At 41.5% G+C, this 17,413-nt stretch overlaps 1 protein-coding gene across 8 annotated transcripts in view; it reads right to left on the reverse strand.

Moving 5' to 3' along the window:
• Positions 1–15,664: 15,664 nt before the first annotated feature.
• EYA4 (EYA transcriptional coactivator and phosphatase 4) overlaps positions 15,665–17,413 on the reverse strand; it is a 141,118-nt gene continuing 139,369 nt past the window's right edge. For all 8 annotated transcript variants that reach the window (XM_082303130.1, XM_082303133.1, XM_082303134.1 and 5 more), the window contains exon 20: positions 15,665–16,599. In XM_082303130.1, the coding sequence (XP_082159256.1) occupies positions 16,519–16,599 (81 nt within the window). In that variant the 3' untranslated portion in view covers positions 15,665–16,518. The remainder of the gene's footprint in view (positions 16,600–17,413) is intronic.

The following is a 17,413-nucleotide window of genomic DNA, read 5'->3' on the forward strand; positions in this document are numbered from 1 at the left end:
TATTTTCCTTGTGCCATTATTTACAGCTTGCTCCTTCCCAGCTGTGTGTGGCTGCTGGTCAGAGACTTGGCCTTTTCCCAGGTGAGCTTTGCAGCAGGTGCTGCCATGGTTCAAGTTATTGTTTCTCTGCGACAATGCCATTGTCTAAAAACCATTTCATCACTCTGAATCACGCCTCTGGATTATCCTTCACACCACATGAAGGATGTTGTTTTTCCCTAGCCACCCCATGAGCTGTGGGTTGGATTTTATATTTTCTAATTGCAATTGTGTATTGTTACAAAAGAAAGAAGGCATTGCACTTGATGAAGCATGGGTAATGTGGAAGATGTATACATTTTTTATAAAGTACAGATACAGTCTTGCCATTAATTTCTGGTCCAGCTTTGGATTACTATTGTTTATTTGTTAAGTGCCAACTATGTGCTCAGAGCTGTGGAAGACTCAAAATGAAGACAATCCCAGCCCTTAAAAACTTGGATCTAAAATTCTCCAAAAGTCAAAAGAGGGTTTAGATCAGGTGTTCCAGTTCAGGCTCATCCTCATTATGAAGTGGTGCTGAAAAAATCCAGATGCTTAATAAAGAATTGCTGCATTTTCTTGTAAAAATGTAACATTTATTGTAAATGACTAATTTTTCTAATGAATATTTTGGAAGTGACGTTCACATAGAGAAACTATAAACTGCAATAAATTGCATAGGGGTTGCCTGATGTTTCTGGAGATTAAAGAGAATGGAAACTCTTGGCCAAGATGATGAAAAACTTTCAGACAAGCCAGGGAGTGAGTGCCGACATAGTGTAATCTTAGGCATCCATTAAGGACTTGAGGCTATATTATCTGTGTAAGTGCTGGACAGACATGGACTGAGGTACCAGAGGCTGTTGTAGCAAATAAATGTTAAGGCTGTGAGAACAGCAAAACTCATATGTTGATATGCACTGGGAAACTAAGTGCATATCTCTTTTTCTCGTAATTCTTCCTGGGGGAAAAAGTAGTCTATGAGCAGAGTGACTTACCCTTTCTTGGAGCGGGTAGGTGGAATACAGAGGAAGGTCAGGAAGGAAGGGGTTAACTTTCTGGTGGGTATGGCTGGGGTAGCACTCTTTGCCCAAAGCACATCAGTCCTGTGTACTGCATTGTTCTTGTATGAGATGAAATACTAAACCATAGAAAAGTGGCACAAAATGTGTTTATGTGTGTGCGTGTGTAACTTTTACCTTCCCCTAAACCTGCACCTCTGTTCCTGTGGGACTGTGGGCCTTAAACACCTTGCATTTAACATGGAAAACACTCACAGTAGTTGACAGGAGGTACACATTTTTCACATGTGCAACCTGCTTTAACTAGAATCAAAGCCCTGGGTATTCTAGCCTCAAACAATCTATTCTTCATTACTACTCACATGACAAATAAATCCAGCTGACACGTGGGACATGATCAAAAGCCTAAGGAAAGTTCCCATTAATTATCAGGCCTTTTGGATCAAATTATCACCAGCTAAAGAAATACTTAAATTTTTAAAAATAATTATTAGTAAAAAAAAAAAATCACTTTTTTATTTTGCATGTCAGGGAAGAAAGCAAACACCTGTTCTTCGTAATTTTATTCCACGTTTGGGTGAACATTTTGTTCAGATTATTTTTCCTCCTGTATTCCCTTCTCATCTCCCCAAACCAGTCACCTCTGATGTTGCATTAACATAACTTAACTCTGTGTGGAAAAGTTCCATTCCATTGCAGATGTCTCTAGCCTGAAGCAGGGTGAGTGACACACCTGTGTGCTAGACCTACTGCGTTGTTTAGCACGATAATGAATGAGTGGATGTGATTTGTTCAAGGAATGTGTACAATCACAGGCAAATACTGTAAACCATTCAAAAGCCTTTCCACCGGGATAGATCCTCCTGTCTTTACTCAGACAATATTCCCACCACTTTCCTGTCTAAACACAACCTTATTTGCAGTTCAGGTTTATCGTAGGCAGTCGGAAGGGAGAGGGAAAGGGGAGAGGCCTTTGCTAGTGCTTGTGCGATGAGAAGCTGCTTTAAGGTGGAGATAAAGAGTGGAATGACCCCTGGTGCTTTTGCTGGGAATTACTGGCCTTCAGTTTTGCACGGAGCTGGACTTCCAGCGGCGTCCCACAGGCGGTCCGGTGTGCTGGAGCAGCGACAGGCACGGCAGCTGGACGCGTTTTCCCAGCTCTGTCTCCCAAGCTTTCGTTTTCTTCAGTGGGGATGGTATTTGTAATAGCTAAACATAAAGGTGCATGAATTTCTTCTGATTTCAAGCACATATGAGTGTCTTTTTTTGGAGCGTGAAATTACGCTCTTGCTTCGTTTAAATGCATTCTCCTTCGGGAAGGTGGATCAGGTTCACCGAGAGGGTGGGCAGGCAGAGGCGCACGCAATTTACTTACTCCTGCCTACCCTGCTGCTAATGATGGTGCCAGGTATGGCCTGTGACAGCCCGCTCAGTTTTCAGCTCCCCGCACTTCTGTGTGCCTCCCGAGCTCCTGCTGCATCCGCGCTTGTCTCCCTGTGCCATCTCCGCCTCGCTGTGCTCCTCCAGCACCACTCCGACGTCGCGGCCCGGAGCGTGACCTCCTACTGCTGTTTGCTGTTTGCGGACAGCTCTCCAAACCCGCCCTGAAACCAGAACATGAGTGAACCAGCCCCGGGCCCCCAGGCACCTCATCCCGCGCTGCTTTCCCCGCAGCATCCCTAGGCGAGGCGGGTGCAGAGCGCTCCATGAGCAGGACCTCGGCGTCGGGAGATGGCAGTGTCTCCCCGCCGACGAGCACACGGCAGCACAAACCACAACCACAGCGTTTGTGCAGCTCCTTCTAGATAAGATGGCGCTGAAGGAGAAACTTGATAGATGGAGGCTGGGGAGCAGCAATGGAACCAGCCTGTGGCATCAGTTGAGTCGTGGTGAGCATCTCTCCCGCTTCTCCAGCCGTCAGACTGCCTGCCCACCCTGCTGCCACTCCCCACTCCTCACACTTCAGGGTCTGGACCTACACAGGCCACAAAAAAGGCTGAAATTACTCCTTCTGAGGTTTGTGCTGGTGACATAGAGGAATGAAAAACTGTCTCAAAGCAGCACTATCTGTTTGGGATCAACCTATATGAAAAAAATAGGGGAAATAGACTGCAAACATTCATAGGCTTCACTATCCCAGGCAGGAACAATTACATCTCTGTTCATCTGTCACCCATGGTAGTTCATCCCTGCTACCAGGGGCTGAGTGACAGGAGAAATAACTCATGTTTTTCTGGGGGGGTTCAGTGTGAAGCAGAAAGTGAGGGTGACATTATCCATCTCAGCACCAGCCCATGGCTGAAGAAGACAACTGCTTTCAAACATCACAGAGGTTCAGGAACTCATACCCCAATTATGTTAAGCTCAACTCCAATGGCTGCTGCAAAAAATGACTACGTGGATCTCAAGCCCTGATCTGTACCAACCCCCAGCCCTGTCCCAAGTCCACTCTGTGCTTTTTCCATCCCAGTTTCATCCCCATAGCTCTTTGTGCACCTCATTCAATTTGGCAGTAAGGAGGGGCCACACTTCCCAAACTCTTCTCCATTAGCTGGTCCCATGTCACATCTCCTCCCCTGCACACCCCCAAGTCCCAGAAACTCACAGGGTGAAAGTGGGTGGGTCCCTGGGACCCTCTAGTTTGTCTTTTCTTGAAGAACAGTAACAACAGGTTTTTGCAAAGGTTTTTTCTTCCTTCCTGAAATTATGTTTCAAAAGCAGGAAATTAATCTCTGGATTTGTCTTCTTTAATCAGTTCCTTTACTCCACTTAGACATCTCTGGACTCTTAGTTTAGCTGGTCAGAGCACGGTGCTGATAATGCCAAAGTTGTAGGTTTGATACTTGTATGGGCCATTCACTGAAGAGCTGGACTCAGTGATCCTTCTGGGTCCCTTCCAACTCAGAATATTCTGTGATTCCACAGATAGTACAAGTCACCTTTGAGAAACAGAACTGGCATTTTCCTGACCAGTATCAGTAATGTGTCTATCTGAGGCTACTAGTCTGCCCAGAAAGTGAACAGCTGCATTAGTCTGTGCTTTCACTATTATTTGTTTTATGTCTAAGCTGGCAAAGCATTTTGCAAAATTCTGTGCTTGAGCATCATGATATTAAGATCAATTCTCCTTCCACAATGGAAAGTTGTAATCTGTTTTCCATCTGTGTCAGTGTGTTTGTGTCATAGACTGCACAGTGGTGAGGCCAGACGATCTAGGGGCTTATAAAACATTCATCCAAAACTTGTATGGATGTCTTACATTGAGAAAGTTGCTCAAAAAATCCTACAAGTACAAATTTCATTCACTGTTTCAGAACACCTTGGTGTCTGCTACTACCAGTAATTTTCAGTCAGCTTCCAAAATAAAATGGGAAATGGAAAAGCATGGCAGAAACTGTGAATTTTGTAAAGTAACCCCAGAAGGATTGCCATTGAGACACTGCAGCTCACATTGGTTTGCTGTTCTTTCCAACATTTTTCCAAAATGCTGAGTAGTAGAGAAGACTTCAAGAAGCCACTATAGCTAGAAAACTTTGGAGAAGGGAGGCAGTCGGTAGTATCCTATTTTTCAGGAAACACCTGAATGGCCTCCCATCTCTCCTCAACAGATGCTCTTAATCAATTGAACTGAAGTTTGCTGAAAGATGTACTAGCACTGGCAAAGTCTTTTGGAGACCATCAACTGCTGTAAATAATGCTATGAAAAAGCCTATTTAAATGGTGGAGGTCCAAGGAATTTTAGGGTACCAGATACCTATGAGATTATCCCACCATCTCCATTTCACTTGTTTCTTCTAGAAAGAATCAATACAGAGAAAATTTGTGACCCAAACAGGTGTATAGAAAAAGACAGGGCTACAGCTTGCTTAAGGTTGCTGGCAGTCTGTTTTGCACAAAGTCTCTCTGCAGGAAGAGCATGGGAATGCTGGCTCTTTTTATTAAGCCAGGGAGAGTGCAGGGACATTTTGCAGATAGCTGAATTACCCACTCTCAATATGCTATGACCTCAGTAGAAAGGAAACTCATTCATGGAAAATACTGTGTTTTAATCTTGGCTTCTTTGAAAATCCGGTCCTGGCTCCAGGGAGCTTATGGAATGTCTCCTGGCATTGTCTCTATGGCCAACTCATTGCCTTGTTAAGCACAGGGTGGTAAAGTTGCAGAGATCCCAATCTGTCCATTTATCTCTGCGTGTTCTAATGCTGAGAGCTGGAAAAGCCACACACACTGCACTGCAAACCCTTTGGCCCACACTCCTGCCATCTCTGAAGGCTCTCCTCTGTAGGCAACAATAGGTCTTGTCTGGTTTGCTGATAAATTATGCAGTTTGTCTGAGACATAAATTTGGCTTGCAGTGGAAGCATTTGCCTGGCCGAGAGGCGTACTGTATCAACAAATGTACTTATTGGATTGTCTGCCATCACTGAAGTCATCGTCTTGCAGCCAAGGCCAAATGTTACAGTGCATGTCTTCCCTCATCTCTCAAACAAATCACAAGACTGCTTATACAACTCTGAGAAACTTTCACTGCAGACAGCATGCTATGGAGCTGACACTTGGGTAATGTTACACACGTGTAATCTCAGTTTATTGGATGACCATCAGCTGTAGAGATAGCAATTCCAGGAGGTTTTCTCGAGTAACCCTTACACACTTGCTACCTCTCAGTTAAGGGGTCAAGCAGCATAATCTTCTTTTCAAATGGCCTCCAAAACATCATTGCCACATCCTAGGGTGATGTCTGAGTAGTCCTAAAGGTGGACTAATCCTGAGACAAAATGGATCTTTATTCCCTTGTCATGGTGTAACCCCAGCCAGCAACCAAGCCCCACACAACCACACATTAATTCCCCCACCAGCTGGATTGGAGAGAGAATCAGAAGGGTAAAAGCTGGAGAACCTGTGGGTTGAGATAAAGACAGGTTAATAGGGAAAGCAAAAGCTGTGCGCGCAAGCAAAACAAACAAGGCACTAATCCCCTGTTTCCCGTGGGCAGGCAGGTGTTCAGCCATCTCCAGGAGAGCAGGGCCCCATCACGTGCAATGGTTACTTGGGAAGAAAAACGCCATCACTCCAAATGTCCCCTCCTTCCTCCTTCTTCCCCCCACTTTAATCCTGAGCATGATGTCATATGGTCTGGAATATCCCTTTGGTCAGTTTGGGTCACCTGTCCCGGCTGTGTCTGCTCCCAATTTCCCATAAACCCCCGGTCCCCTTGCCAGTGTGGCAGTACAAAAGGAGAAAGAAAAGGCCTTGGCTCTGCGTGAGCCCTGCTCAGCAATAACGAAAACATCTTTGTTATCAGCCCTTTGTTCAGCACAAATCCAAAACACAGCCCCATACCAGCCACTGTGAAAAAAATTAACTCTACCTCAGCCAAAACCGGAGCATCTCTTGACAACTAAACTTGCCGAATCATTATGAAAATGTTATTCTTTGACATCCCTCAAACTCAGACTGCAAGGACTATCATGAGATAGCTGAAAATGTGTCTGAATACCTGGACCCAATGTTCTCTGTTGTCTGGAAGCAGCTAGTGCACTCATCAATAGAATGAAATGTTTAACGTTGGTTTTAAAAGAAAAACAATAATCCTGAAATAATGCAAATGCTTGATTATAATGAAGATAATTTTAAATGCAAAATAGTTACAAAGCAGACTAGGAAGTGCATTAGGAGCTAGTCTGAAAATAAATTGTAAAAATATGGTATGAACAGAGATACTCCATCTGCAAATGGCAAGAAAGGGTGAAATATCTAAATGTTTATTTCAGCTATCCCAGGCATCTTTGCTGAATGTGCAGCTATGCACTACAGAATATTCAAGATAATTAATCTCATGAAAGGTGGGAGTAGGAAGAAGGGACCAGGAAAAATACACTGTCATTGCCAAGTACAATTACCCTTTTCTGACATGCCACTTGATATAGTAGACAGGCTAGATCTCCTGGACAGTTGATCTAATCAGATCTGATAAGGACAATTGCAGGGGAGATAGGTTTATCTGAAGAAATGATTGCAAGCAGGCAAGTGGAGAGTAACCTTTCCCACAGCTACGACTTTGGAGCTCCTGACAGTGCTCCAAGCATCTGCTTACATCTGTAGAAAATGAGACAGTCATCTTTTCTTTGGTCAGCCTTTTTACATGGAAGAAACCGAACATAAATGACTGCGTATGGCTTTTCTAAACCAGGCATTAGTGTTACATAGTACTAAGCTGCTCTGAAAGGGGAAGTAGCTGTCAGCCATGGAATTGTAAGCTGGACCATGAGAAAAGCTCTGCACTGAGGGGTCATCTACGCACTGAAAACCACCGAGGAACTCTGGAGTAAATACAAAGGTGGAGAAACTCGAAAGAAACATATCAGCCAGGATTACACTACAGAGTCTTCTGTGTTATTCACTTTGCTGCTTTCAACAAAGAAAATATCAACACATTTGTTTTGTACTTTATTGTTCTAATAAATCCAACACTGTGACAAGAGTTCTGGCTTCTTCTATTCCTTTTGTTATCCTGAAATCCACAATGATAAAAGCTCTGAAAACATCACCTCTCCAGATGACAAAACATTGTGGAGACAGATTGTCAGTTTACTGCTGTGGCAGTCAAGAAAGACTTCCAGTTACAAGGCTAGGAGTATAAAGTGATGATTATTTATGACAATATTTTTCTTGTAATACATCCCAATATTGAAATCCATGGTTACCAGAGATAAAGAGGTTCACCCTCTTTTAATTCAGAATTATGCCAAAACAATGTCATCCACTTCTTTGTGCGCCTCATCTTAAAACCATTTAAAAGGAGCTATTGTCCCAGAGCCCAGTGGCTGCTTTCTATAGCCAGATGTTTTGTTCTGTGGTGCTATTGTATCACCACAGAGATCACTGCTATTGCATCACTGCAGAGATCACTACCACAAAGTCATCATAGCAGAGACAAGATTCCTTTACTAACCCCAGTGGTTAATTTGAGTGCCAAGTGTCTGTAGATTTGCATACTTGAATGAAGGACCTGCTGGCTCTGAGATCTACAGGTGCAAGAAAAGATATTTAAGCTTACAACTACCACTGGAATTACAAGGAAGATTGAAATTCAGTAAAGAAAGCCAGTTCCTTGAAGAAAGCAAGGAACCACATGTTCTCCAGATGTTTTCTAGCATAAAACCACAGAGTAGAGTCTGATTGTTGTTCAATGGGGGTGGGGACAAGAGATAGCTACCAATTAATTATATGTTCTACCCACCTCTAAGAAAGTGGTTGAAATACTAGATAGAAATTCAGTATCTCCCTCAGCTTATATGTAAAGGGTGTTATTGTCTCTTAAAATCCAGATCCTTTTCATTATAAACTTACACCAATCTCTGCACAAGGAACAGAATGGAAAATTTCAACAAGGATTAAAGAAGTCTTATGGGGACCTGGCCAGAGACGAATAGATACTGGATTTATCAACAGGTAAGGGCAAAGGGTTTAGATTAATTTCAGATGCGTGATTCATATTCTGCCATGATGTGTCAACAAAAATTGCTTAGTGCCTCAGTTACCTGCATGTTAGAACAAAGTAACAGCATCTTTCCACTCAATAGGGAAGAAGGAAATTGTGCCTGTCTCCCCAAAAACTCTCACCTAGGCTTGCTCGGTGGTAGAACATTACAGCTCTTGATGGGGGGTAGTGGGACAAGTAGCATGAATGCAATTTGCCTCAGAAGCAGAAGGGGGATGGTAGCAGCAGTACCCACCTGCCGCTGTGTTTCCTCTGCTCCATCCTCCCTGCCACATGCCTGGGCTATGGCTCTTTCCCTACATGTGCCCCACTGCAGCAGTTGCCAGCAGCAAAGGGGGAGGCTGCTGCAATACATGATTTATGGTGAATTTGCACTTACCGTTGCATGGCATTGAAGCACACAGAGTCCACAGCATTTTGTGAGGAGATTGTTGGGTGATGAATAGGCTGAGAATGGCCAGGCAAACAGCATTATTGTAACACTACATAAATATGTTTTTTTTTTGTTTAACTTTAAAACACCTGATTTCCTTTAGCATTGTAAACATGTCACTTTATTAGGTCTGGGAGAGCTGATGAATTTAAAGTCATTTTTAGCAAACAAGTGGCAGCCTTTCTGCTTTCTGGATGGAGGTGAAGGAAAGAAATGTTTATCGTGAAAACATATGAAGCAACAAAAGGGACAGGAGAAAGCTGTTGCCTGCACTGAAGTTTCTTGTGGAGAAGAGCCACCCAGGTGGTATTAGTGGAAAACTGTTAGAAAATAGAGGAAAGACAGAACATAATCTCCTTGAAACAGTTGGCACAGTCTCGATGTTTTGTAGCTAATAAATTTAGCTTTCAGGAGGAAGTTCAAATAAGCTGCATTTACTAGTTTTAAGAATGAAAATGAATACATTAATTATGTACAATGTTACCGTCTGCTAAATGCAATAATTTTGGCCAGGGCTTGGATATTTCTTTGCAGACACAAAGTTTAACCCAAGACTTTTCAACCATAAAATTACTGCCTTGTAAAAGGACAGATAAATGTCTAAGCAAGTGCCTCATTACTGTCAGAGCAATGATTTGTTGTTTCATTTTACTGTTGTGTTTTCCTGGTTATTAGAGTGAAGGTTGAGTCAGCCTTTCCATTATAAGTAAGCTTTCTTTAAGGAACTGCAGTTCAACCAGGGAAGAAAACTCACTGTACACATTTAGGTAAAGAGGAAAAATAAAAACACTGGCAAGTGCTTGGATATCCTTTGGGGTGAGCAGTTCTTGACCTCTTGAGGCCCCAAATTAGCTGTTTCTTTTCCTCTGTGAATAGATACCTCCCAGTTAGGATACCTGCTTCACTGAGAACCAACTTGGTTTAAGGAGGATATAAAAACAACTTGGAGAGAATCAGCAAAGCACTGGGAGCTGCACCCCTTGCTCCGTGGGGGCTGCACCCAGAGGTGATGCTGCCTGGGTCATTGCCCTCTCTCGACTGGAATGGTGGCAGGCAAGGTTATGGTGGCAAGGTGAGGGGCCAGGTGAGTGGGGTGAGTGGCCCCCTTGAGAAGGGACCTGTGCAGAATTGGCTCTTTCCCCTTTCAACTGGTTGTGGGGGTCAGGTGGCTACACTGCATCTCTTTTGGCCACCAGGCAGTTCCATGTTGAATATAACTATGTTCCTCATCAAGATTACTCAGAGCTTGTAATAAATTCCTCATTTTAGCTCCCAGTGAGTAACTGGAGAAGCTGGGCTTTGCTAATTACCCTTCCTCCATCAGCTGCCATGGTCAGCGGCCCGTGGTGATTATTGAGTATAGGACTGCCTTTCATAAATCAGTACATATATGCCATTGGACTGGAGCAGCCCTCCACATTTGGCTCCATTATTCTCCCTCCCCCATTTTTTTCCTCCTTATTTTGTTTTGTTTTTAAACATGAGTGATCATGAGGCACAGATCTCATTAAGGGTTTCTGGTTTGCATGAGCTGCAGAAGTATAACACATTCTCCAGTCATGGCTTGTACCATAAAACCAAATCAAACTAAAAGCTTTCTGTGTGAGAAGGATAGCATTTGAGGCTGATGCATCCTTATAAAAATAACGTTATAGGCTGCTCATGGGATACAGGCAGAGGTCTCCCCTGGCACCAGAGCTCCCCAGCACAGAGCAGTCCCTAAGAGAGTGGCTGGGTGGGAGTCTGGCTGCCAGCCACAGCTACCCCAACACCACTCCCAAAAAACACCTGCAAAGAAGTCCTACTGCTAAGTGCCAAGAGTTTGCTCCACTACCCAGGATGTTTACAATACTAGACATGATCGTCTTATGCTTATTTTTTTTTCTTTTCTTCTTCCCTTCCCTTATCTTTCCCTCACTTTTTTTTTCTTTTCTTTTTTTTTTTCTGATCTTGGAAACATTACTCTTCCCAATTGGACAAAATTAGAACCTTTTCGAGTCAGAATGCTCAAAACCAAGACCCTAATCCAGACAAGTTGAAAGCAAAGAACAGGGGCTTGATATGTCAGCTGAGAGCCACAGTCACCAGACTCCTGCAGTGACTCAGACTGTTCTTCTGGCTGATGTGGTGAGCCCCTGATCTCAATTTCTGAGACTTTCTGGTGTTTTCTTCTTTTCTATCTTTACTTCCCAACCAGAAAAAAATTCTTAGTTTTTTTAACTAAATTAAATTCTTACTTTATCTAAGTAAGATATTCAGTTATTTGAAAATCAGGCCTTGAAATTTGTAGAGAAACTAACGTGGAAAAACAAACTGTTGTGATGTTTTGACTTTCTCAGCATTCCTGCTACTGCCTGGGCTTTTGGAAAATGCAAAAAATTCTCCCAAATTTATAAACATTTCCAAAATGTTTCAGAATCCATTATATGTTTGAAAAAAAAAAAAGAAAGTTAATCAAACAAGTCAACCCTAAAGAGCATTTTTCTCAAGGAGTCTTAGAGGTAATGGATAATGACAAAGAAGTAATTTTGCACCCAAATGAGGAAGAGTCCACCCATAAATGCTCTCAGTATATTTTTGCTTTAGTTCATCACTGTGAACATCATGTGCAGGGCACAATGACAGCCATTTAGAACCATGAGTTTCCAGCAATGAGAAATGAAGGTAATGTTGTGCTATCACCTATTTTTTGCCTTCCTCACTCTTCTGAAACCATACTGAATGGCTCTTCTCTGGAGTCACATGCAAACCCATTTGGGAGTCACACTGTAAAATTACTGTCTGCTATGGGTCTCTCTGCTCGGTAGATGGGATTTCTTTGTATTTTGTCCACTTGATTTTTGATAGATCTTCTTTTTATTCTGAAAACTCAGAAGGGGGCAGATGTACCTACAGAACAGCTGTGTTTGTAAGAGACATGCTTTAATCTAACCCCTCAGAAAGAAGTCCACTACTTACAAGCTGCTTCTTGTGGCTGAATCACTGTGGCTGCCAAGGCTCTGCCGCTTGCCATGTAGCTCCCAAGATCAAAATGTCACATCTAAGTGTGCTGACAATTCTGTGATCCCACTTTGGCCTCTGCTAGCAGACTGTAGAGGGACTGCTTCCTTCAAACGAAATTCAGTTCCTCACTAAAAAAAATGAGCTACTGCTCCCGAAACCATTTAGAGTTTCATGAGGGTGATCTTCAACTGGGAAGGCTACTCGCCCCTCAGTAGCCCAGTCTGTCTCCTGAACAACCCATGACCATAAAGGTATTAGCAAAGCATTAGTGAGTGAACTGGCACAGGGATTTAAATGCATACACTGGGTGTCTACATCATCAAATTGGTTAGTTGTGTATTTTGTCTCAAGGAGACTGCAACAGAGCTGCTAATTGTCCGTCAGGCTGCATCTGGAGCAAGACACCTGGTATTCTTGGCGAGGAAGCCTTGGTGCAGAGCAGGGGGAGGTTCTCTCTACAGGCTGCACCCCGCACACAGTCCACAGGTGAGCCAGTCTCTGCCAGACTTCATACATGGGCTCAGGACTACTCCAGGCATGAACAACAAGGGCAGCATGGATGTCAGAATCCCAGCTCACACTCAGATCTTGTAAGAGACACTGTGTCTTTCAACCACAAACCAAACAACTTACAACATTGTATAGTGCAGAAAATGACACTTCCAAGTGTATTTATTGAGAAACAGTAAAGATGTACATAATTTTACAAGCTTTAAATTTTAATTTACATTTTTCTTAAATTAGGTAGGCCCTAATAAACTATTATCTGCTAATACATGACAGAGACCCTTGGCTTCAAATCTCCAAAATGCTGCTATTTCTGGGATTTTGGCTTATGTCACTTCAGCTCCTCTTCAGAGATACTAAATAGCATATTCATTTACAGCCTATGCCTGGTGTCAATCCTATAAAGCAGAGATGACTTTTGAACCGAAACCCTGGGTCTGGATACAACTTCACCAGTAAAACCTAGTCTTCCTATCGTGGGTCAAGTCTGTATCCTCCATGAACTCTGCAGTTCTGATGGGATGCAAGATTCCATCTGGCCCAAGACGAAGTGTGCTTGTAAAGAGGACTTTCATTTGGCCTCATCTCCCTTGTCAATGCTTACACTGGAACACACTCTGCATCTGCTTCAGACGCAAGCACTGCTGCTCACACTGGATTCTAATGGAAACAGATCTGGGAGCTTACTGCTACCTATATCTTTGTGCCCAATCTCCACAGGCATCTAAAACAAGCATATATTTTAGGTATTTTCTGCCCTCTTTTACTGAACTGCGCAGAGTTATGTCTAAGATACTATCCCGTGACTGAAATCACACAATATTTGTATTTTGCAAGCTGAGCACTCATGAGTGTTCAGGTTCTGTACTGAGAACAGCTAGAGTATCAGCAAAAGGCATTTTATTCCCTATTTCATTTCTCCAAAATACTTGCAAATGTGACCTTGTGCTCAATCTTGGTTGTTGAGGAGAGGCTGAAGGGAAGGTAGTTTCTGATTAATATGCTTCTGAATTAAAATGCATTCAATGTCAAAGTGACCAACCTTGAGTTTAATCTTCTTAGGCCCATCTGGAACAGTCTGGCGTGACTGTCTCTTGCCTTGGTTATTTTCTCCTCTGTATTGTTCATGCAGGAAAATATATCAGACTAATTTCTCTCTACAAGGCAGGCATTTACTACACACTTTTATTTAAAGATATACAGCAATTTTTGCTTAGCAAGAGAGTATTCATGCTCTGAAATTTTATTTTAGGGTTTTAGTATTGCAAAGGCTTTTGAGCTGCATCCTTGAATTTTCTTTGGATGCATGTTTTTGTGGATTACTTGTTTTAACAATTAACTTCCGCTATGGTAGCACACAGAACCTTGTCGTGCTCTGTAAAACTTCCCTCCTTTTGCCTCCACCTCCTCTCTAGAAGTCCATATATTAATTGAGCCATATCTGCCACAGAAAGCTAAGCACAACTCCAATGAAGGCACTGCAAACCTTTAATAAGAACCAACGGTTGTTGCTGGGCTACTTTTTGTTCTTACATCGGATTAGGAAAAGAACACTGAAAAGCTGAACAAATAACTTGAGAAATAATATTGCTTCATGCATTTAAATAACACTATGGCATGTCAAAAAGAAAAAAAAAAGAAGAGAAAAAAAAGCTGGTTAACCATACAAATTTTTTGTTTTACCATGTCTTTTACATTGAGATTTTTATGCCATGCTGGAACTTGAGAAGGGCTTCAAAGTTCTTTCCCATTCCAGTAGAAGCACTTTTTTTCCCCACTTGAAAAACTACAAAAAGCTGTACTACAACTTTTTATGACATATATTTTCAGGTACTGAAAATATAAAGAAGGTATGCATAATTTTTACTTTTTGGACACACAAATCTATCACCCAAATATCTATCTAGTCTATAGTGATTTCATGTGTGGCAAGTCTCATGTGATGGCTTTAAACTGCCCAGTGATAAAAATTATTGTTAGTTTGTTGTGTGGTGACTTGTATATCCAATTCCAACACAGCAAAGAAATCCATTTTTATGAATTTATAGAGGAGTTTCACCTTGGACTTGTAGTGGCTCCAGGCTTTCACCTACCAAGTAACTTTATTAAAACCTCAGCAAAGTTTAAATGAACGAAGTTACTGCCTGGTAACTATGACATATGATGGCTTCAGAGCACAGAGAGGGAAGATGTTCACCTCAGTGCTGACTACTGTGCTTGTGCAGACATTCTGGAGTTTGCCTTTAACATCTCTTGCAAACACCTCTTCACACAATCAGTGCACACGCAACCTCACGTGTCTCCACATACAGTGTTAAAAATTGAAAAAGTAGTTTCCATCTTTTGCCATGAGAGACAAACCACTTGCTGTTGTTTCAGAGTGCTCAAGCTGCACATGGAGCATTAAGGGCTCTGCGTGCAATATGGATCTTGCTCATTTTCCATAGCTGAAAGGTAGCATGTTCAAATCTTGCAAGATAATTATTTCTGTATGGACCATAACTTTTAATAGAAATTATGAAAGTTAAGGTGATATATTTCTCAATGTTTCTTCATGAAAATCACCTCCTTATCCTCTCCATAGATGCCTGACTTGCTATTGTTGTCCCTGTGTAATATTGTTGAGCAATCAAAAATGGATTAGAAAAATCATGCTGACCCAAACCAAAATATACGAAAACATGGAACAGAATGGAAAATCTACCGAAATGTTGTTTTCTTTGCCAAAGTGGACTATTCTCCTGAAACAGCCAATGTTATCAAGCCAGCAATTTCAACAGCCTCTGTTGATCCTGAATATGCTAAATGTAGCATCATTTCCACATCTGACTGATGACAGCTTCTTTAGCAATCTTTAATTCCTAATGAACTTGTGTTTTATTCCCCACCTGGGATTAACTCCACATTTTCACCTTCTAGTAATGCCACCTGAAGACTTTGTCTGCTGGGTGGAACTCTGTTCTTTTATACACAGCAGATGCACTCACTGTATGGCTTTCAGTGGACTCAATAATTAATGAATATGGCTCTTAGTTCTCTTGTTGGAGAATCAAGAAATGATGCTGAAGGTGTTAAACACTATTGTTTCTTTTACCTTTCAAGGTAGCGGTCCCCAGTATCAACCTCCCAATATATTCTTAACTTTTCTCAAAAAATCAGTGGAATTAATCAGAATCCAAATAAAAACACAAACTTTCCTTTATTATTTTTTCTTACTGCAACAAATACTTAAATTCTTTGGTGCAGCCCTGTTCTTTGATTTCTTTGAATTTCAAATTTGGTCATGTCAAAAATTATCACAAAGGTTTTTTTGTTTATCTACATAGTTTTTAACCAAAATTACATCATAACACACAAACACAGTCTTCTCCTTAAGGCACAACACATCATTATGCACATTCTGTTTGCCAAACTTATAAAAGAGACAATATTATATAACCCTTTCCCTCCCCTGCCCCCCCCCCCAAAAAAAAAGAAAGAAAAATTGCATCCACTTCCAAAATCAGCTGCTAATAAAGTCACAGTAAATTATTTTCATCAATAATTTACACAAATTACAGGTCTAGACAGGATTGTCATTATACAGTCTGAGTGCATTCCAATTCAGATTTTCTGGGTTAGGTAGGCTAAAGTCTGGTTCAAACCTCAGTGCTGAGAATATATCCCATTTTGAGGAATGTTGTTGAACACCACCTTGTTGGCTGGAAAATGTGTTTTGGTGCTTTGCCAGTTCGAGTCCTTTGTTCACTCCTGTCAGGGCTCACTTGGTGTGTACCAGCAACCTCCACAGTTTAAATTCATTTAAAAACGTTGCATATATAAGACCATAGAGCTTCCTTACGTAGCACTAATGTTTTAACTTCATTCAGCAATCTGAATTCTTCAATTTGGAATTTTTAATTCCAAATATTTCTTCCCTTCTTAAGACAATTCATATGTGTAAAGCCAGAGGCATTGAATCACACATAAAAATTCAGTGTACTTGAAATATATATATATATAAAAGGATTGCCAGCTTTAGAGCACAGTTACAAATACTCTAGTTCCAGTGCTTGATGCAGAGCCAAGAGGTCCGAATGACTGGATATCCTCCAGAAAGGCATGTTGTGCTGTGTTTGTTAGAGGAGGGAAAAGGTCAGGAAAGATGAACACCGTGACACAGGGCGGTATATGACACACGAGGATAGTTAGAGATTACCAGCACCTATTTTACACCACCGTGCTTCTGGATTGATTTTTGCTATTAAAGTACTGACAAAAATCAGACCAAAATAGATCTGAGCTTAGTAGCTCAACTGAAGTTAAAATAATTAGATGATAGCCTTTCTTAATAGCTTCTTTGGAAAATGCCTGTTACTTAGTAAGAGCTACTTGCTTATTTTTAGCATGCAAGCCCATACAAAGGAGCAATAGGAAATCCTTTGCTGATCCACTTATTTGACTGCAAAACACTGAATATCATTTAAAGGGCTATAACATTTCCATGAAAAGACACTTCTCACTCAACACTTCTAAACAGAGTTGAACTACATTTTTTCTCCATCCAGGGGGAAAAAGAAATCTCTTTGGATAAGGAAATAACACATTTCTAGTTTAGGAATAGATAATTTGTGTTGCAGAAAGCATCAGTGTCTCTGAGAGATGCAGGTATATGCACTATTCACCTTCAATAATTCATCAGAATAGAAAAAACTTCACACTTCCATGTTGTGTTTAGATCTACTTGTAATGTGCTATATTCATCTATCTCTCTGAATTCTACATCTATCCATGCAACATAGCCAATGTTAAGGAAAAAGCATGCCAAACCAGAAAGCACACAATCCAACCACCATTGTTTAGCAAAAATTATAAAGGACCCATCACCAGTACTGTACCGATATTAAGGAACCATTTGGAATGAGCATTTTGGTTATTTTCATT

The sequence above is a fragment of the Coloeus monedula genome (genome assembly GCF_965178545.1).
Source record: "Coloeus monedula genome assembly, chromosome: 2".
Classification (NCBI taxonomy): Eukaryota; Metazoa; Chordata; class Aves; order Passeriformes; family Corvidae; genus Coloeus; species Coloeus monedula.